The 22195-nt window shown below is 35.6% G+C and overlaps 1 protein-coding gene across 27 annotated transcripts in view; it reads left to right on the plus strand.

Moving 5' to 3' along the window:
- Nucleotides 1-22195, plus strand: part of FUBP1 (far upstream element binding protein 1) — a 33643-nt gene that overhangs the window by 275 nt on the left and 11173 nt on the right. For 7 of the 27 annotated variants that reach the window (XR_014793953.1, XR_014793954.1, XR_014793955.1 and 4 more), the window contains exons 2-19: nucleotides 5362-5452; nucleotides 6248-6310; nucleotides 7072-7110; nucleotides 7653-7692; nucleotides 8230-8282; nucleotides 8362-8433; nucleotides 8559-8616; nucleotides 10894-11056; nucleotides 11170-11268; nucleotides 11392-11493; nucleotides 11761-11863; nucleotides 11961-12061; nucleotides 12623-12764; nucleotides 13867-14027; nucleotides 15344-15495; nucleotides 15580-15659; nucleotides 19518-19655; nucleotides 21478-21552. Coding sequence is in view for 23 of the 27 variants with exons in the window: in XM_084872171.1 (XP_084728297.1) it covers nucleotides 5362-5452; nucleotides 6248-6310; nucleotides 7072-7110; nucleotides 7653-7692; nucleotides 8230-8282; nucleotides 8362-8433; nucleotides 8559-8616; nucleotides 10894-11056; nucleotides 11170-11268; nucleotides 11392-11493; nucleotides 11761-11863; nucleotides 11961-12061; nucleotides 12623-12764; nucleotides 13867-14027; nucleotides 15344-15495; nucleotides 15580-15659; nucleotides 19518-19655; nucleotides 21478-21552 (1732 nt within the window). In the remaining 4 variants the exon portion in view is untranslated. The remainder of the gene's footprint in view (nucleotides 1-5361; nucleotides 5453-6247; nucleotides 6311-7071; nucleotides 7111-7652; nucleotides 7693-8229; nucleotides 8283-8361; nucleotides 8434-8558; nucleotides 8617-10893; nucleotides 11057-11169; nucleotides 11269-11391; nucleotides 11494-11760; nucleotides 11864-11960; nucleotides 12062-12622; nucleotides 12765-13866; nucleotides 14028-15343; nucleotides 15496-15579; nucleotides 15660-19517; nucleotides 19656-21477; nucleotides 21553-22195) is intronic. The other 20 variants (XM_084872151.1, XM_084872156.1, XM_084872168.1 and 17 more) reach the window with 7 other exon arrangements.

Consider the following 22195-nt stretch of genomic DNA (forward strand, 5'->3'; position numbering starts at 1 on the left):
ATTGGTCGCTGGCGGAGTAGGCCGCTACTTCTTCGCGCAGAGGAAGAGGGAAGACACGCTCTTCCGGGCTCTTGAAATGTGGGGAGAGTCACGTTTCCCCGCGTTGGGGGGGTGCGGGTCAGAGGCTAGAGTTAGGTTTCGGGTTCCTTGCTGTCGGGAGCCCGTGGTGACCCCAAGGCGGGCTGCGCGGCGATGGCCGTGGCCCTCCCTCCGCCCTCCCCGGCGGCACACGCGCTTCTTCCTCCTCTAAGGAGGGAGCGTGTCCTCCTCCTTCCTCCTCACATGGAACACGGCTCCCCCGTGGCAGAAAGCGCGCCCAGTTTCACACAATGGCGTGGAAGGGAGTTTAGTTCGGGAGGGAAACCAGGGTCGGACCCCGGACCCGGAGCCTTGTGAGGGGAGGGACCGGCCGCGAGAGCCGTCCTCACAGCCCCCTCTCCTCGCGGTTAAGCCCGCCCGTGTGGTTCACTTCCCCAACGACGAGGGAGAGGCTCAGGAAAGGACTAAAATGCCGGGCTGAAATTCTTCCTCCTGGCGGGATGGATGTGCCCCTGAGAGAGCCAGTCCTTTTCCCCCTTATTTCTCAAAATGGCTTCAGGCCCGTTTTACCCCAGATTTCCAATTTGAATCTGCCTCTCTGTTCAACAGAGTCGTAAACTGACCACCTCTTTGTGTTACGTAGGTGCATGCATTTGCCCCGAAGGCACTTCTTTCGCGTACACGAAAACTTAAAAAAAAATTTTTTTAAAAGGCAAACACGTGTACCTCAGGAAGTAAAGATTTCTTAATTTGAACTTCCATCTTTATTGGGAAATACGTTAATATAATTATAACTTTAAAATGTGTGCTATTGGTCTGGACTTTTTGCAAGCAAAATTGAGAATCTTTTTCTCGTTATGACACTGTGCACAATGGGTGCCAGGCATTTTTAGGCATTCGTGCTAAACAGATGGTAATCAGGAACTTAATTTTGTGCTGTGCTTTGATTACACTAGGAGTTCGCGTAATTATTTTTTTTTACCTTCCTGTTAAAGGATTATTTCAGTCTCAAAATCCGTAAAATCGGTAGTGATGTTACAAATCGCTCTTATTTTTATAATCTGGACACATTATAAGTAAAAATGTACCTGTACTAGTTGATAGTAAGAATATTCAGGAGAGTCGAGGAAAAGTCATCACTAATACTAATGCTACAGTTTTTTTTGTGTAATTTTTATTCTGAACTTGTTTTGAATAGCGACTTGACATTTGTATAATGACAGGGTTTATTTTTGTTCAACCGGCATATTGGATTATTATGTGCCACATTCTACTTAGATACTGGAGAATTTTTAAAAATATATTTCTTTGTTGATTTCGGAGAGGAAGGGAGGAGAGAGAGTTAGAAATAGCAATGATGAGGGAGAATCATTGATCAGCTGCCTCCTGCACGTCCTCCACTGGGGATCGAGCCTGCAACCCAGGCATGTGTGTGCCCTTGACTGGTATCGAACCTGGAACCCTTCAGTCCGCAGGGTGACGCTCCATCCACTGAGCCAAGCCGGCTAGGGCAGATACTGGAGAATTTTTAAATGTGTGAATAGGGTTTCTGGCTTCTAGGAAGCAAATGCAAATGAGTGGTTTTCATAAAGAAGTGCACATAATAAGGACAGTTAATCTATTTGTTCTATAAACATTTATAGAGTTCTTAGGAGTTAAGCACTGTTCACACCACCAGGGAGTGGGGTACCTAACTGCCAAAGTAAAGGACTGATACTTTAAGCAAGGCATTAAAGAAAGTGGGAGTTTGACTAGTGGAGAAAAGGAGCATGAGCAAAGGTATGAGGGGTTTTTGCAATGACAACCGAAGTATGAAGTCACTGGAGGATAGTGTTGGGTGAGGTGAGGCAAGAAGTGAGAAAAGGTACAGATGGATACAACTTCTGAAAGACTGCGTTAATAAAATGTAGGTTTTATGATTTGGCTAAGCTCTAATTTCCTGGTTAAGTTAAACTGCCTTTTTAATGTGGAAATTGTCCTCAAACTGGAATCTTTTCATACCAATAGGTCAGCTGCCCCAATGCCCTTGATGTAACAATCCTTTATAGATAGATGTCTTTGCTGTAATAATTTGATTGATCTTAAATCTAAGGTTTCCAAATTTAGCTTCTGATTACATTTTAGGATGCTGCTCGTCTTATATAAGTGGAATGATGGGAAGAGTACTTGGACTGAAGGAACAAGTTAGGTTAATACTTGAACCACTTTTTCCTAAAGGACACAGAATTATATTTCCAAAATTCCCATCTAACCTTAAGCTTCATTGCTTTGTCCAAAGTATTATCTGTGTTCTTTGGAAGGGAGAGTTAACAAGAACAGCTTCTTTTTCCGCAAAGAGCTGTGTACCTATGGGCATTTTTGGCTGGACAGTTATTTGTTAGAAAGCAGGATTGAGTGGTTAGGATTCCTGGTCACTTACCTAGTTAATGCTAGTGGCATTTACGCTAGCTCATCGTTGCCATCTGGTAATTTAGGCCAAGTTGCCAAATTTTTCCCCCCAGAGAATCCTAGTTCTTTATTTTTAATGTGAGATTTGTAGGTTTTTATAATACACTCTGTGAGCTAAATCCAGCACAGGACTTACCCACTTTTTTCCTCAATGTCGTATGAGGATAGAAGTGAATCAGACAGAGACTGAGACTAGATAGATGAATAAAGTGGTAAATTACTTTCCTAAAGGACTCTGAATTGTATTTCCAAAATTCCCATCTAACTTTAAGTTTCATATCCTTGTCCAAAGTATTATGCTATGTTTTTTGGAAGGAAAAGATATAAGAACATCTTATACAGTGGTAGATCACAAGTTAACAAAAATATCAAACTTCATCCATTCTGCTTACCTACTAAATTAATTAAGTACCCAGTCATTTTTTTTTTAATTGATTTGAGAGAGAGAGGAGAGAGAAGTGGGAGAGAAAGAGATACATCTATTTGTTGTTCCACTTATTTATGCATTCATTTGTTGATTCTTGTGTGTGCCCTGACTGGAGATTAAACCCTCAACCTTGTTATATGGGATGATGCTCCAAACAACTGAGCTACCCAGCTGGGGCCAGTTCTCAATTGTTCTTGATAATTATAAATTGCATTATGCTGTTTGAATGCAATGAAAATTTTATAAAATAGAATTGTTGATTTTAATTACCATTAATCCCATCAATGAAAACTAGCCTTTGAGTGTGACTTTTAAACAATTTGGAACAGGCCCAAACCGGTTTGGCTCAGTGGATAGAGCGTCGGCCTGTGGAATCAAGGGTCCTGGGTTTGATTCTGGTCAAGGGCATGTACCTTGGTTGCCGGCACGTCCCCAGTGGGGGGTGTGCAAGAGGCAGCTGGTCTATGATTCTCTCTATCCCTCTCTTTTCTAACTCTCTATCCCTCTCTCTTCCTGTCTGTAAAAAAAATCAATAAAATATATTTTTAAAAATAAATAAACAATTTGGAACAGAATAGCAACGTTAGATTATGATGATAAGCAAAGATTCCTATTTCGTAGGGAGGGAACAATGTTAATAAAATGGTGGCCTAGTAATATTTCTTGAGTCCTTCCTGCATCTTCACATTTCTGGTGCATGAGAACAATCAAAACCTGGCCCTCAGCAGGTACTTAGTATTTATTCAGTTGAATCAAGAAATATCTTTAATGAATTTAGGTAGTAATGAAATTTTTTTTTTTGAAAATAATTATGTTCTTGCAGAAATTCATTTGTCGACTATCCACAATATGGCTATGTCAGTCCTTAGGGATAAAAAAGAGAAATCACATACCTTAGTCTCCTGCAGGCAGTTTTCACAAATAGAATGTAACTACATATATCTTCAGCAGGACAAATAAAAATTATTAAAATTTTAAAATGCAAAATTTGATGTAGACCCTGTTTTATAGTTTGAATTATAATATGCTGATCTGTTTAATTAGTAATTAATATACTATGTTAGGCTCTGTGCTAAACTTGTATTCATTTAATTCTCACAACCACCCTATAGTATAGTTAATAAGACCAAAGCTATAGTATATATAATTCTAATATGCTTGGCTATATGTGTTTGCATGTAGAAAATGGGAAATCTAGTAACCCTGGGAAGTACAGTTAGTATGTGGGAACATATATATAAGTGATACATATTGGGTTTATGACTCAAGTTAGTTATAATGAAGCTTGAGTTATAGTTGGTTTAGTTCCACATCAGGACATCTTTGGGGAATTTCAGTTACTAAAAGTTTGATTTTTCCATTTAATTTTTTATCATGGAACATTTCAAACATACTCAAAAGTGAAAGAATAATGTAATATGAACTCTGAGCCTTTCATCCACTTTAGAGATTATCCCCCTAATAGTAATTAGCCTGGGATTGTGCAGAAATTGGGATATCATCATTGACTAATGATGTAATCTTAGTTAAATTAACCTTTTAATTTTTTTTAACTGTAAGATAGATCTCTACTTCACTAAATACTTTCTGCCTCATAGAGATGTTATGATTATTCAATGACAAAATGAATATGAAACATAGTGTGGAGCTTGGCCTGTTGTTAGCACTCAACAATATTAGTTTCATTTCTTTCATAGAAAAATGCAGTAAATGTCCATTGGTTGTGCCCCACTTGTGATTTCAGGCTGGTATTTCAAATATGATTTTTGTTTAGTCAACTTCAGACAATTATTTGGCCCACTGTAATAAGTCTTTAAGGATAAAATTACTTATGTCTGCTTTTGAGTCTTTCTTGCCCCCATGTTTCTTTAGTCCAAGATTGTCCAATAGAAATATAATGCAAATCACATTTTATTTAATCCAGCATTTCTAAAACATTACTATACTAATATGTGTTCAGTATAAAAATTTTTGAGATGCGTTACATTCTTTAGTTAATTTCAAGTTCTTAATATTTATATTTTGCACTTCAAAGTATTATCTCCAATTTGGACTATTTTAAGTATTTAATAACCACATTAGCTAATGTCTGCCCTATTAGACAGCACAGCCGTAGAGTCCCACAGGTATTCACATATTCTGTGCCAACACATATCTTCTGTGGAGTCATGGGAAAGCCGTGGCAAAGATAGAATTAGGATACAGATTTTCTTCAACGCTTTTTGGTCAGTCTTTTTAAGGTTCCTAATTGATTACTTTTTTTTTTCTTTCTTTCTAGTATGAAAAGCTTAATTTTAGGTGTTTATTTGTTAACTCTGCAGTTATTAATGGTAGCAATGTACTATAATTTGTCTTTTTATCAGGAACTATATGAGGAAATTGAGTACTAAATAGCATATAGTAGTTATGGTGCTCTTCTTAATGATAGCGTGTTTTTGTTTTTTAAGATTGCAGCGAAAATTGGAGGTGATGCTGGTACATCACTGAATTCAAATGACTATGGTTATGGGGGACAAAAAAGACCTTTGGAAGATGGAGGTAAGTTATAGCCATAAGTATTTTTATTGTTTTACACAGTTAAAATAATTTTTCAAATGTTCTTTTATCATAAGATTCCTAAAATTATAAGGCTGATATTGCCCTCAAATGGAAAGGGGGGGGGGGAAGAAACCTAGACAAGGTAGGTAAAATTTTAGTCGACCAGCCAGTTTTGTCTTATTAGAAAACATCATTTTTCTTCTTTTAAGATTGTGCCAGATTGACAGTTTGCACAGACGACTTGTTAATATTCTGGGGGTGGGGGGGAGTGAAAATTAAAATGTTTAGGGGACATTTCACAGGTTTTTCTCATCATACATGAATTAAATTTTTATATGCTATATTTTCATTGTTCTATTATTTCAGATTTCACTTTAAAGGTTGAAGTTGCCAAAGTTTGCTATTCTAGTGTGTTGCAGATTATATCATTTTATTGCTACATTTTTATTTATTTTAGTACCTTGTTTTGTGTTTCAGGTTAACTCAATGTGGCTTAACGCAGTAGCTTTACAGTGCCTTGTATTTAAAAAAAATTATTGAAGTTTCTGAACTTAGAAGTCAGCACATATTTTTTAGATTTGATGTATGAAATTTTGATACAATTTCTTTTTGCCTTTTTTTAAGAGGAGGATTCTGAATGAGCCTATAGAATGTATTTGTAGCTTTTGACCAGGACTACATGGTTTCATTAAGTGACTTCCACATTTACAGTGAGGTTTTAATATACAAAACAAAAAATGAGCTAATGATGCTTCAGATGTTGTATGTAATGTATTCTTTTTATTTTATGTGTAGATGGCTCTTGGACAAGTCCGAGCAGTACAACACACTGGGAGGGAATGCCCTCTCCTTTTAAAGGCAGGAATTTTTATTTATTACCTGTGTTTAGTATGTAAACGTGAAATAAACCAGTGGATTCTGATATGGACACAGTATTTCTTTGATTATGTGTCTGAATTTTTGCTGTACAACATTCTGATGTTTAATTATTTAACTTTGAAGGGGGGAGGAGAATAGTACTTTATCAGTTGTCTATTCTAAGGTATGCATTGTATTCATCTGTAAAGGATGTAGATGAAGGTAGTCATGCAGTTGCTTTGAGTTTCTGCTGAAGTTTATGCCTTGATATGTTTGGTGAAGAAAAATAGAACAGTTTAGATTGAGATTGCCTTGTAATGTCATTTTAAAATTTATTTTGCATAGCTTTGTGGTCACTGTCTGATACACTCAACTTTTGATATGTCAACTTTTCACATTTTGATAGGTCTTCTTTTCTTCCAGTCTTCAGTTCCTACAATGGGAAGCATCATTAGCCTTTAGCATGTGATATTTTGCTAGTAACGGACCTAAATACTTTGTCTTATAACATTCTAAAGTGCTTAACATACATTAAGGTCAGTGATTTGATACAATCGAAAATAATTTTTTTTTAAATGTCTGTGCATCTTTTAAACATGAATAGTTTGGGCTACATTTTGGCACTTTTGGTTCAATTTACACCATACCCTCAGCTATTTCAATAAATGTTTATATTGATGTTTATTCTTGCTTGGGCAGGGGGAACTGATTCATATATTTGTACTTATTGGCAAAAAATTAAAAGACACTTAATTTTGCAGATCAACCAGATGCTAAGAAAGTTGCTCCTCAAAATGACTGTAAGTATTTATTTGAAGTTGGGTTAAAAAATAAAGTAACTGGATTTTAATTAGGGTTTTGTTCCTGTCTTTTGTTGGGTATCTTTGAAGTTCGTTGAAGGCAATGAATATTATGTTATAGTGAATTTCTTTGTAGATATGTGCATATGTACCTGGCCACAACTGATTTCTCAGTTGTGGCCAGGTACATATTAATGAGATTAGACCATTAAGTTATTTTAAATAGTCTCTTTTTTTGCTCTATTTCTTTTTTTACTTTTTTTTAAATTTTGTTTTCTTGCTCTATTTTTTAATCTATACTTGCACACTTGAAAAAAGACCGGTGTTTGTTTTGTTTTTTTCTATGTCATTGCTAGTAATGTCTGTCCTTTTATTGACTTTATTTGCCTACTGTCAGTGTTGATTTAAGTATTCTGCATAAAATTTTACTCTCTTCAAGGTATTATCTGTGCAGCAGGGAAATATTTTGGAACTGCTTGATAAAAGTATTAAATATATGTGAACTTAAATTTAAACTTTTCAATTTTTATTTTTTATGGTAGCTTTTGGGACGCAGTTACCACCGATGCATCAGCAGCAAAGGTATAGTCAAATGCTTTTCAAATGATTTGCAAGTTTTAGTTGAACTATATGTAAAAACACAACCAAGTTAGTGTACGGTGAATGTGTCTGCCGTGTGTGTGTGTGTGTGTGTGTGTGTGTGTGTGTGTGTGTGTGTTTCATTTTCTTCAACTTAAGGTAATACAAAATGATAATTTTTCCTTTTAAGTGATATACATTTGTAGTTTGGAAGGATGGCATTTTTAATTAGGCACATTTTAGAAGAAGTAAATTAAAATAGCCATTTTAAAAAAATAAAGATGACATTCAACTCTACTCCAGCTTCTTTGCATGTCTTCAGACTGTTTCTTTCATCATACCCTCCTCACTTAATGTGTGTCACCTTAAGATTCTAACTTTACTCAAGCCATATTTTGACTATAAACAAACATGTTCCTGAAACCCTGATTTGAGCCATTAGACCTCCATTTTCATCAGTAGAATACCTTTTATATGTAAATAAATTACCTTTCAATGAAGGAAGATTTTAGTTTCTGGTTTGTTTTTTTGTTTTTTTAGCAGATCTGTAATGACTGAAGAATACAAAGTCCCAGATGGAATGGTTGGATTTAGTAAGTAACCTAGTTTCTAAAGCATTGAAAACAGTCAAAACATACTTGGCAGTCTTTCAGCTAATAATTTTCTTTCTAGTTATTGGCAGAGGAGGTGAACAGATCTCACGTATACAGCAGGAATCTGGATGCAAAATACAGATTGCTCCTGGTAATGTTATTTTCATGCTATTTTCATACTGAATCGAAAACTAGCATATTTTTAAGCTAGTGAAAATTGTGGTATGTGCTAACCTCTTCTTAGCCTTAAATTTGTTTGTTTGTTTTATATTGTAGACAGTGGTGGCCTTCCAGAAAGGTCTTGTATGTTAACTGGAACACCCGAGTCCGTCCAGTAAGTATGAAAATCATGTGTCTAAGGCCAGTGCCCTTCTTTCTACTGAAGGGCATTGTCTTTACAATTGAACCAGCTTCCTCCCGCACTGTTAATTTCCCCTTCTTTTCTAGATAATTTCTGATAGCATACAGACATGCTTGAAAATCTCACATTAACCAAAACCATTCTTGAACCCCACATTTATATTTCTCTGCTCCCTTTTACAACAAAACTCCTTAAATAAAGAGGTAGTTCTACTTTGGTATATCATTTTGTCATGACCTTACACCAATCGGGCATTGATTCCCACTATTCTGTTAAAATTGGTCTATTCAAGATTGTGACTGGCTGCTTCCTCATTCAGCCTGACAGCAGTGTTTGACACGGTGGACCACTTGCCTAGATACCTACTTCTCTTCTCCTCTTTCTCAGTTTATCTTGGCTGTCAGCCTTATCTTCCTGGGTTCAACATAAAAGTGCCACAAAATTCAGTCTTCTTGCATTATATCTACACATACTCTTTGGATTACTTAATTCACTCAATTAACCTTAATATAATACATAGCTTTATATGCCATAGATTTTATGTTCTAAATTTTTATCTCCAGCCTTGGTCTCTTTTTCTAAATTCCAGGCTCATATCTAGCTGCTCAGTGTACCTCAAACATTAGATTATTAGAAAACAAAATCATAGTTTTACAGCTCATTCCCAGCTTGATTTTATTTATTTATTTATAATTATTTATCTCTTACATGTATGACAACTCTGTTTTCATATTTTTTTTTTTATCTCTCTCTCTCTCTACTCATTTATCCATAAGCAAGTCTTGGTCATTTTTTATTCCTAATTTATTTGAGATCCAGCCTCTTTTTGCCACCTTCTATACTACCGCCGATGTGATTTGCCTATATTAAATGTTGTGTCCATTGTTTTAGCCTTGTTCAATAATGATCTATTCTTATAACAGTATAGCTATAGTAATTCTTTTAGAATGTGAGTCAATTCATAATATTACTTTGCTTGAAATCCTGTAATGCTTAACTCAATTAGAGTAAAAGTCAGTGTCTACCATGGCCTGCTTACCTGCTATTTTTCTCTTTATTTTATTTATTTTTTTACCATTATCCCAACTCACTTTGTTTTAGCCTCATGTAGCCTCTTGCATTCTTTCAGCACATCAATCATGCTTCTCATTTGAGGTCGTTGCACTTTCTATTTATTCTTTCTGGAACATTCCCCCCCCCTCCCCCAGATATTTTCACATTTCCTCTCCCTCTTTCTTCAGGTTTTGGCTCAAATGCTTACCAGTAAGGTCTCCCATATCTACTTTCCATAAAATAACATCCCTTCACATGCATACACATTCTATCTTTATTCTGCTTTTGATTTTCCTTATAGCCCTTCCCAAATTACATGTAATTTATTTAACATGTTATTTTTTAATATGTTTTTATTTACTACAGAGAGGAAGGAAGGAGGGAGAAAAATTCATTGATGAGAGGATCAATGATTGGTCTGCTGCCTTGTGCACAGCGCCTATTGGGGATTAAGCCCACAACCCAGGCATGTGCCCTGACTAGGAATCAAATAGTGACATCCTGGTTCATGGGACAATGCAAAATCACTGATCAATACCAGAAGAAACTCTTGTCTGTTTTGTTTAGTGCTGTATCCCCATTAGCTAGAATGAAACCTTATATATATTGTAAATGACATTTCATTGTATTTATTGAATGAATACATTTTAACATCTGAGTGACCAAAGTGATGGTTTAAAAATATAAATATTGCCCAGCCAGGTGTGACTCAGTGGTTGAATATCGACCTATGAACCAGAAGGTCACTGTTCTATTCCTGGTCAGGGCACATGCCTGGATTGCTGGCTTGATACCCTATAGGGGCCATGCACAAGGCAGCTGGTCAATGATTATCTCTTGTGATTGATGTTTCTACCTCTCTCCCTTCCTCTCTGAAATCAACAAAAATACATATTTTAAAAATGTTATTTAGTGCTCTTAAGAATCAATTTAATATTGCAGTAACTCTGGAATTTGAGTGCTACTTAGAGATTTTGTGTTCTCAAAAATATTTATTTAAAAATTGTATACCTAGAAATTTGATTGAATAGTTTCGATCTTTGACCCTAATGGCATTTTCTTTTAATTGAAATTATTAAAATTTAGCTTTAAGCCACCTAAACTGGAATTGGAAGAAGTAACTGGTTATATTTTGTATTTCTCTTTGATAAGCTTTGGGGTATATTACAACTTAATTGACTGTTAATTTATTAACAGGTCAGCAAAACGATTACTGGACCAGATTGTTGAAAAAGGAAGACCAGCCCCTGGCTTTCATCATGGCGATGGACCAGGAAATGCAGTTCAAGAAATAATGATTCCAGCTAGCAAAGCAGGATTAGTTATTGGAAAGGGAGGAGAGACAATTAAACAACTTCAGGTATTATTATTTATAAAATATTACTATTTATCTGTTTTGAAGCCGATTTCCTTCCATTCCCCTTTTATTAATACTATGTGTGTTGTTTTTTTGTTTGTTTTTATGATGAACAGGAACGAGCTGGAGTTAAAATGGTTATGATTCAGGATGGACCTCAGAATACTGGTGCTGACAAACCTCTTAGGATTACCGGAGATCCATACAAAGTTCAAGTAAACAAGTTTATATTTTACAAAGAAGGGTTGGGGTGGGTGCAGAAATAGCAAAATTTGTATGAATAAATTACAATATTTTGAGATATGCTTTCTAAATTGGGTAATTTTTTTCTACCTCAGCAAGCCAAGGAAATGGTGTTAGAGTTAATTCGTGATCAAGGTGGTTTCAGAGAAGTTCGAAATGAGTATGGGTCAAGAATTGGAGGAAATGAAGGGATAGATGTAAGTAAAAATATTCAGAAATAGTTTCATGCTAATGTATAAGTAAAATAAATAGTGTTTTTCCTGTTTTGTATTACATAACCTACTCTAACACTGTATACTCTTTTTTTTTTTTTTCCCAGTTTCCACCTTAGAATATAGTAGTATTTTTTGTGTTTTGTTTTACCCTACTCGATATAAAGAGTGTTGTATTTTTTTTTTTTATGATTTGAGGCAGCTTTATTTACAGTAAATTGTTTTTTTAATACTTGGTCTCCTTTGCATCAGGTCCCCATTCCAAGATTTGCTGTTGGCATTGTAATAGGAAGAAATGGAGAAATGATTAAAAAAATACAAAATGATGCTGGGGTTCGAATTCAGTTTAAGCCAGGTGAGTACGTACATTTAATTTTCTGAGTGTTGGTAGCAATTACTTTTGACAGTGACACATTTAACGTTAAATTAATTAATTTTCTTTTGTTTTGAAGATGATGGAACAACACCTGACAGAATAGCGCAAATAACAGGACCTCCAGACCGATGCCAACATGCTGCAGAAATTATTACAGACCTTCTTAGAAGTGTTCAGGTTGATAGAATACTAATAATATTTTTGTTTTATTTTCATTCAAAAAAAATTTTCTTCAGCTCCAGCCAGGTGTCTTAGTTGGTTAGAGTGTCATACCATACACCAAAAGGGGTGTAGGTTCAATTTCTGGTCAGGGCACACACCTAAGTTGCAGGCTTGATCTCTGGTTGGGGCCATACATGAGGCAACTGATTGATGTTTCTCTCACACCGGTGGTGGTTTCTCTTCCTCTTAAATCAATAAAAAATTAAACTTGGTTGAAAATTTTTAAAAATTTCCTTCATCAAATCTGAAAGTCCCCCCTTTATTTTATATCAGAATCTGTTTAATAACTAAAAAGTTTGAAGTTGCTTTAAGGCAGACATCTTGGAGCAGGAAGACAGCTAGCTACCTTACTCATTCCAGTATAAAATGAATAAATGGTGGTTATTACTGGCTGATTACTTGTACCAAGTTATCTCCCAACTTTTCTAAATTTCTAATTTAGTAAAATAGACGTAATTTATTATGGAAAGAAGAGTGTATTTTTATACTGACTTCGTTTCTTGTCTTTCTCTTTAGGCTGGTAATCCTGGTGGACCTGGACCTGGTGGTCGAGGGAGAGGTAGAGGTCAAGGCAACTGGAACATGGGACCACCTGGTGGACTCCAGGAATTTAATTTCATTGTACCAACTGGGAAAACTGGATTAATAATAGGAAAAGGCAATGTATTTTAAACTCTTAATCTTTTAATGTAGGGTTAAGATTTTAACCTATTAATTTTTCTGATGATATATCTGTTGCTGTTCTAAACAAGTGGTGGTGATTTTTCCTGAGCTGTATTTTAGTAGAAAAGTGTTATGTTGATGTGTAATAGCTAAAGCATAAATGAGAAGGGCCTTATATATACTTAAAAAAAAAAGTAGGCTTTGATTCACCTGGGCTTCCAGAAGAGACCAACAGCTTATTATTAGTGTAAGAAACTTCTTTTGACCCCAAAAGTGTCTGGGTGTTTTTGTTTACTTTGCTATTTTCTGACACATGTTCTCAAATTTTCAAAATTTTTTAATGTGTTCTTTATATTGCTTGTAAAAGTAGTTTAATTGAACTAAATATTTTGATTTTGATAAGTTATTCATTTTAAAATTAGGTACAGATACACTAAATTATGTGTTAAAACTCAAATGTATTTTAAGAGAAGCATGAAATGCTTTATACAGTTTGATTTAAAATATAGAATAATTGAGCCGAAACCATTTGGCTCAGCGGTAGAGCGTCGGTCTGCGGACTGAAAGGTCCCAGGTTCGATTCCGGCCAAGGGCATGTACCTTGGCTGCGGGCACATCCCTGGTAAGGGGTGTGCAAGAGGCAGCTGATCGATGTTTCTCTCTCATCGATGTTTCTGGCTCTCTATCTCTCTCCCTTCCTCTCTGTAAGAAAATCAATAAAATATATTTTAAAAAATAAAATATAGAATAATTGAAAATCTTAATAGAATATTGGCAGAGGAACTACTGGTCAAAGCTTAATGACCCATTTAATTGTGACTTTTAAGTTTATTGAAGTAATATTGATTATATGAACTTCAGGTGTACATCTAGTATATCTGTATACCCTATTTTATACTCTATACCCAAAGTCTAATTTCTTTCCATTGCCACATATTTGGCCCTCTTTGCTTAATTTGCCCTTCCCCACTGGTAATCATCATTCTGTTTGTATCTATGAGTTTATATTTGTTAGTTCGTTTGTTACTTCCATTTTACTTTAAATACCTTTTCTTGTATCCTTTGAATTCTTAGAGAAATAATTGTTTTGATTTTAGGAGGTGAAACCATAAAAAGCATAAGCCAACAGTCTGGTGCAAGAATAGAACTTCAGAGAAATCCTCCACCTAATGCAGATCCTAATATGAAGTTATTTACAATTCGTGGCACTCCACAGCAAATAGACTATGCTCGGCAACTCATAGAAGAAAAGATTGGTGTGAGTATGCTTTAAACTTCAATTTATAGCATAGGTTCTAATCTAAAATTATAGGGCTTATTACATAATAGATAATATAAAAGAAAAGATTATCTTGTAATGAAAGTAAACTAAATATAATAATAGATGTTCAGAACCTTATATTGGTGTGGGTAGATAAGAGGATAGCATTACTTGCAGATATATTAAGGTTGGTGTAGAATTGTGAAACATTTTTTAAAGAAGATAGTTAACAGGAATTCAGTGTTTATTACAGGCTTTTACTACATGTAACCCTAGTGACACAAACATGAATCAACTACATCCCACTTTAAAGTAGAAATTTATAAATCCTAATCTTTAGGCAGTAATCTGGGGAGTTTTAAATGTAGACTACTTGGGTGCTTTCCACCTCTACACATGACACACAGTTCTCATTCAAAATGTCTGGAATAGAGCCCAACATTTACTTTTAGAAAGATGGACCAGGTGATTCTAATGCATGGCCAAGCTTGAAAATGTTTCTGCTAGAAAAGTTTGCTGGTGGTACAAAAGTATATGAAAAGTCTTGACTGTTCTTGCTTATAAATGAGGTGAATGGTGCTTTACTGTTTTCTTTTACTATAAAGAATATTGGGTGTGAGCGAGCATCTTAAACTATTGATAATAATTAGAATTTCTTAGAAAAATTCTCCTTGGTGTTTGCCATGCTGTGAATGGTGTGCAAAAGAAATTTGACACTGTTTCTGTCTGGGAAATCAAAATTTAACCAGTCTTTTAATGCACAGTTGGTTGGGCGTCTTCTTGTGCATTAAAAGGTTGGTTTAATTCCTAGTCAGGATCCATGCCTGGGTTGTAGGCTTGATCCCCAGCAGGAGGGGGCTGATAAATGTTCCACTCTCACATTGGTATTTCTCCCCTCTTCCTTCCTCTCTCTAAAAATCATTTTAAAATATTTTAAAAAGGAAAAATACCACGAAGGTTAGCTTCATTATTTTGTAATGAGAAAATGACAACCAAATGTAGTTTAAAAATAATTTTGTCCAAAATGTCTCATGGTAAATATTAACTGAAATGAAAGGAGTGTTTTAGGGCAGTTAAATCTTGTGGTTTTTGCAAGTTAGATAAATAAAAAGAAGACATTAACTAAGTATATATTTTTTAAAGTAAATGTTTTCATTGAGTTTAGAAAGAGAACGGGAGAGACACATCAATTGACTGTCTCTAGTACTCCCTCCTGTCCTGAGCCCACAATCCAGGCATGACCCAGGAATTGGCCTTTGAGTTGTTTGGCCATTGTTTTTCTGATTTTTGGAAGTCGTTTTGCTTTTTTGCAGGGCCCAGTAAATCCTTTGGGACCACCTGTTCCCCATGGGCCCCATGGTGTCCCAGGGCCCCATGGGCCTCCTGGGCCTCCTGGGCCTGGAGCTCCAATGGGACCATACAACCCTGCACCTTATAATCCGGGACCACCTGGCCCTGCTCCTCAGTAAGTACTGGGTTTTGTTTGCTTTCCCCCAAAGATTCTAGCTTTTGTAAGTCATATACTTATATTGATTTTATATCTTTTCAGTGGTCCTCCAGCTCCTTATGCTCCCCAGGGATGGGGAAATGCATATCCACACTGGCAGCAACAGGCCCCTCCCGATCCAGGTAAAAGATGTTTATCCTTGTGTAATATGTATTGTTTTTTATTCCTATTACATCCTTATATTTTGTAGTTTGGTTTCTACATTGTGTGCCATTTTCTGCACATATTTCACTTTTTCAACAGGAATGTTAGATTCTGGTTCTACCCCGGTGTGTAAAACTGGTGTGAATATGGTCTGTTGTCATGGAACCTTTTTCAAGCTGTGTTTGGTTTTCTCTGCTTTTGAAATTATACAGCAGAGTGCTAAAAGCCAAAAGCTATAGGAAGAAGTACAGTGTCTTGGGCCTTAGGTCCTAGTGCCATTTCATGTATATAGTATGTCACGAGTCTAAATGGAGTGTTTAATACTTGGACATTAAAACTCCTAAGTTCTCAAATAAGATATTTAAGTTGTCTGTTTTAGTATTCTAGATACAGTAAATTTACCTGTTAATAAAAAAAAAATCAGGTCTGGCCAAAACCGGTTTGGCTCAGTGGTACAGCGTCGGTCTGCAGACTGAAAGGTCCTGGGTTCGATTCCGATCAAGGGCATGTACCTTGGTTGTGGGCACATCCCCCGTGGGGGGTGTGCAAGAGGCAGCTGGTCGATGTTTCTCTCTCATCGACGTTTGTAGCTCTCTATCTCTCCCTTCCTCTCTGTAAAAAATCAATAGAAAGATTTTTTAAAAATCAGGTCTGTATTTAATATCTGCATGTTAAAACTAAAATACATTTTTTTTTTTTCAAATTTTCTCTGCTTAGATCTGGATTACATATATATATATATATATATATATATATATATATATATATATATATATACTTTCTGTTCAATTCTATGTTATTTCCCCCCCACTATGGATGGTCAAAGGGGAACTTATCGAAACCATCTAACAATTGTTTATGATTATTTTTTCTCACCTACTATCTACCTTTAGACCTCTTTCACTGGAGTAATTTCAAGGAAGGTACTAATGATGGATTTCTTTCCACACTAGCTAATAGTTGTATTTTTAAAAACCTAAAAAAATTAGGTGAAACACTGTGGTATTTAAATGTGGCCCCCAGATTCTATAGCATACTTTAATTTTAAAGGAAGTGTATTCTTTGGAAATTATGACAGAGCAAGGCAGTCACCCAATAGCCACAACATCCACTAAACAACTTGAGTGTGCTGAGGATCTGGGTGTGCAAAAAGTAGTTTATATTCTGTAGCAGAAGAGTGCAGTTCAAGTGTTAGCAATAATGTGATAGAAGGACTTACAGAAGAGTCAAATGTGATTATTATGTAGTCTAAAGTTAGTCTTTTATGGATGAAAGGATTTTCTTCCCTCTTGTAAACTAATTGGGATGGTATGATAAGCAGAAGAATCACCATTTAAGAGATTCAACAGGCTGGGTAAGTTAAGGGGCAAATTTATTGTATACAGTATTGGGCAACTTAGATCTGCAGAGTAGCACCTATGAGCACTGTTTGGGTAGATAGCATGATTGAGAAAATGATGGGAATAGAGAAATGGTCTCTCACAATCTCATTTTCCCACTTGGAGTAGTAATAAAGTAACAATTGGTTAATGAATGTGGTTTCTAGCATTGCTTTGGGGAAAGAAAGAATCCATAGACTAAAGTTAGATATTGACAATAAAATCAATATTTTCGAATTAAAATCTGTTTTAATAAAAAAAAAATTAATGGGCTGTTAAGCATTTATATAGAGTCAAAAGATTAGACCTCAAAATGAAACAGAACTAGATAAATCCTAATCTTACAACTTAGTAATTGTGGTATAACAAAGCACATTTTTAACCCTTCTAAATATATATTTTCTTATGCATAGAATAGTGATACATGAATAAATGAATATTACGTTAAATGAATAATAGTAAGTTCTCTTTATGTATTGTATGTAAACATGAGGCTCGTTTTCTGTTTTTGACTTGGATGGCATCTTTTTATTTTCTTTACTGTTGCTTTAATGCACTTTAAGACTGTTTTTCTTACATGTTGTTCATTCAGGGATATCAGTATCACTTCCTAAAGTCTTTTATCTCGCTTTCTCTATCCAGACATGGTATCAAGTGAAAATACTTTGTATTTATTCGTATACAGGTAATGACACTATTGAGACATAAATATGCAGTGTAGAAAAGCAATTCATTTCTTACTTGAGAAAGATTAGGAGGATGGTGTAATGTCTTGAAATTATATCACCTTTAAATTATATCCCTCTACCCGAAACCGGTTTGGCTGAGTGGATAGAGCATCAGCCTGCGGACTGAAAGGTCCCGGGTTCTATTCCGGTCAAGGGCATGTACCTGGGTAGCGGGCACATCCCCAGTAGGGGGTGTGCAAGAGGCAGCTGATCGATGATTCTCTCTCATCGATGTTTCTAACTCTCTATCCCTCTACTTTCCTCGCTGTAAAAAAATCAATAAAATACATTTTTTTAAAAATTATATCCCTCTAAAAGTCCTTGTTCCTTTTTTCTCAAACTTCATTCACTTTTATTAAGCAGATAAAAATTGCTGCCCATTTGGGGTAAAGGCTATAAACAGATTATATTATAGATGCTAACTCTAAGAAAAGGACATTCTTCTTGAGGCTATAAACTAATAAAGATATACCTATAATACCATATGATACTCTTAGTATAAAGTACAGAATCAATAAGAGGATTTTTTTTAAATATATTTTTATTGATTTTATACAGAGAGGAAGGGAGAGAGATAGTGAGTTTGAAACATCGATGAGAGAGAGTCATCGATCAGCTGCCTCTTGCACACCCCCTACTGGGGATATGCCCGCAACCCAGGTACATGCCCTTGACCGGAATCGAACCGGGACCCTTCAGTCCCCAAGCCGACGCTCTATCCATTGAGCCAAACCGGTCCCGGCAATAAGAGGATTTGTTTCAAATAAGTCTCAAACTGTTCATGTATTAGTTGATTTTTATGAAGAATAAGTGAAAGTGAGCCAAGAGCAGAGGAAGCATAACATGCTCAAAGGCCCAGGTCACTTTTGAAAAGTATAAACAGCTTATTGTAGTCAGAATATAGGTGTTAGAAAAATATTGACATAGGGAAGATGAGGCTGGAATGGATAGAATAATCCAGGAGGTCCAGATCCTTAAAGATATTGGATGATATGCTGTACCTAAGAGTTTAGATGGTCTTGAAGACTCTAGGAAATAAATGAAGAATTTCAAGTAGGACTATGACATCAAGTTTATGTTTTAGGATAATCACTGAAATACGATGAGATGAAATATGGCTAATCTCTGTTTCCTTTTCTAAGATTAAGTTGTCTTTTTATTAAAAACAAGGCAGGAGAAAGTTCATACTTCTATAATAATTATAGCCCTGTGCAGGAATCTGCACGCCAGTAGCTCCCTCCCCCCTCATAGCTCTCCACTGCCTGCTTGTAGCTCACTGCCCCACCCTCCTGCTGATCCATGGTGCGGTCTGTCATTAAGCTTCACAATGTAACGACCATTTGCATATTACATCCACTATATAGGATTGTTTCTTGTACATTTTAGTACCTAGAAATCCTTTCATTTACTAATCTGTTGTGCTCAAGGCAAAACTGATTTAGAAAGAAAATACACAGGATGTTTTGAGACAAAGCAAGATCTTTATTCCTATCTGAATCCTGCCACCAACTAGTTTTCTAGGACCTAGGAATGCCACTTAATCTCTGAACCTCTTTTTTCTATAAAAACTAGGGGTAACAAGTGAGAATAAAAGGCAAATTTGAAAGTTTCTATCACTTTTAATTGTTAATTTTGGGTTCTATGTATTTGCTATAGGGTGTGTGTATATGAGAGAGAGAAAATAATGAGCTTTAGGTGCAAATGTTGAACTTGTGTTTGTTTATTCTAGCTAAAGCAGGAACCGATCCAAACTCAGCAGCTTGGGCTGCATATTATGCTCACTATTACCAACAGCAAGCACAGCCACCACCTGCAGCTCCCACTGGTGCACCAACTACAGCCCAAACCAATGGACAAGGTAACTATGGTAATAAAACAATTTTTTTATATATATGTGTGTGTGTATGTGTATGTGCATGTGAGAGAAAGAGAAAGAAAACTTATGTTTGGAATTATATATAAAGTGAATGTGATACCTAAAAATTCCTAATTCTTACAACATTGATAAGCAGACTTTTTAAATATAGATTACTTTTTTAGTCACAAACTTGCGTAAAAGTTGTAAGATATATTAGAGAACACCCACTTACCCTAGTTATTAGTGTTTCATCCCTTATTAACACTCCCCCTCCCTTTTTTATTTTATTTTTTTTATTCTCTTATCATGTGTCCATGTCTATTATCATTAGTCTTTGTCAGAACCGTTTATGGCCAAGATGTAGAAATGATGTCTCATTTAAAATATTCCTTTCTATATTATTCCAAAAATCCATGACCATCATGTAGGCCCTCCACATTAGTTTATCAATATTGATACATTATTACTGTCCCAGTACACAGTCTCTAATTCAAATTTCACCATTTGTCCCAACAATTTTTATTCTGATCCAGGATCCCATCTGGTAACATGTTTTTATGAGTTGTCAGGTCTATTCTGTCTCATCAATCAGGATAAAAAAGGTTTTTTGTGTTTTGTTTGTTTGTTTGTTTTTAATGTTATAAAGAGTACAGACCTTTTGTTTTGTGGGATGATACTCAGTCTAGGCCCTTTAATCTTTTGTTATGAAAATGATGTCATGCTTATGAGGTCCTGATTGGGGTATGGCAAGAATATTTATGATTTGCTCTTGTGCTTTCCATCAAGAGGTCATATAATGTTGACCTATTTCATCCCTGGAAATGGCAACCTTTAGTTATCTGCCATATAGAACTGTTGTGCTTGAGGTAAAACATGGTGACTTGGTTATATTGGTGTCTTCCAGGCTTCTATACCATAGAATTACCATTTTTCTCTTCGAAATTACTATTTTCTAGATAGTTATGGTGATACTAAACCACTAATCTGTATCTCATTGGCCTTCGCTTTCATTGATTAATACCTGCCTCATTCATTCAGCTACAATTATGATGGTAATTTCTATTCCCATTATTTAATTTACATTTATTAGTTGGTAGTTTATTGTCAACAGAGCTTCCCCCCTTCCTGCTTACTTCTTTATATCAGTATAGGGCCTGTTTTATTCAGTAGGTTGTATTTTAAACTGTATGTGTTGAATATGAAATTGTCCTAGGTTTTACTAGTCAGGAGTACCTTCAAGATTGCTCTTGTCATTCTCCAAGCATTTTCTTAATTTCTTGCAGAATAAGGTGCTCATTTTGTGCTCTCAGGGCTCCAGCCCTAGAATCAGTCATTTTTCCCAGGAGCCCTGATTCCTTTTAGTAGACGATGGTATTTAGAAACCAAACTCAGAATGTTCAATGTACTGAGCTATGTAATTTACATAAATACATTCATACCTACATAAGTATGTATATGTGTTTAAATGTATGTAAAATATATATTTTTTTCAGACTACATTCATACCACCTACAATTAATTACATTCTTGCACTTCAAGGTTTTTTTTAGCCTTTTTATGTATATAAATGGTGAGGGACCTGGTATCCTAAGAGTGTTTTCTTATTTGACAAATGAATTTACTTACATGCTCAGTGTAACTACTCTTCCAAATACATAGACTATCTTCTCTGTCCACCAACTTTGTACCCTAGTGTACACCAGCAGGGATACCATTGTCACACAGCACCCTTCCTTCCCCCAACTCTTCCACTCAAGAAAGTGAAGGAAAAGCCCAAATTGTCTCTTGGCAACTTTAATCTATTTTTTTCTTTTCTTTTTTCTTGAACAAGGTGATCAACAGAATCCAGCTCCAGCTGGACAGGTTGATTATACTAAGGCTTGGGAAGAGTACTACAAGAAAATGGGTACGTTCTACATTTCCTTTATTATTTCTTTGGACTTTCACTGATTAACTTTTAAAACCTTAAACGAATAATTGAGCAAGAATGCATTCCAAAATCACTATAAACATTCAGATGTTTCAAGGTCTTTACAAATAATAATTCTTAAATAAGGAAACATTTTTATTTGTCAACCATTTACCAATTGAAACTAGAAATTTTTCTATTGGAACGTATGACATTGTATATTACTGTCAAGACAGTTATATATGTTACCCTGTTTCCCCGAAAATAAGACAGTGTCTTATATTAATTTCTGCTCCCAAAGATGTGCTAGGTCTTATTTTCAGGGGGTGTCTTATTTTTCCATGAAGAAGAATATGGTACACATTTATTGTTAAAGGAAATTTATTACCTGTATACGGTAGTACGGTAGTTGTCAACACAAACCAGACAAACTGTGAATCCTACAGTATCAAGAATTTACTCATTTATTCAATGACAATCATGTCATCATCTTCTGGAACATCATCATAACAATCCAATTCCTGAATTTCTCGGTGAATTTCTTGTGGCTCAATATCTTTCAGAATCAGTGGACTAAATCTCTCATTTTTAGCCTGGGGGGGAGGGGGGGCTTATTTTGGGGGGATGCCTTATATTTCAC

This window comes from Pipistrellus hanaki (genome assembly GCF_964339955.1).
Source record: "Pipistrellus hanaki genome assembly, chromosome: 2".
NCBI classification, from domain to species: Eukaryota; Metazoa; Chordata; class Mammalia; order Chiroptera; family Vespertilionidae; genus Pipistrellus; species Pipistrellus hanaki.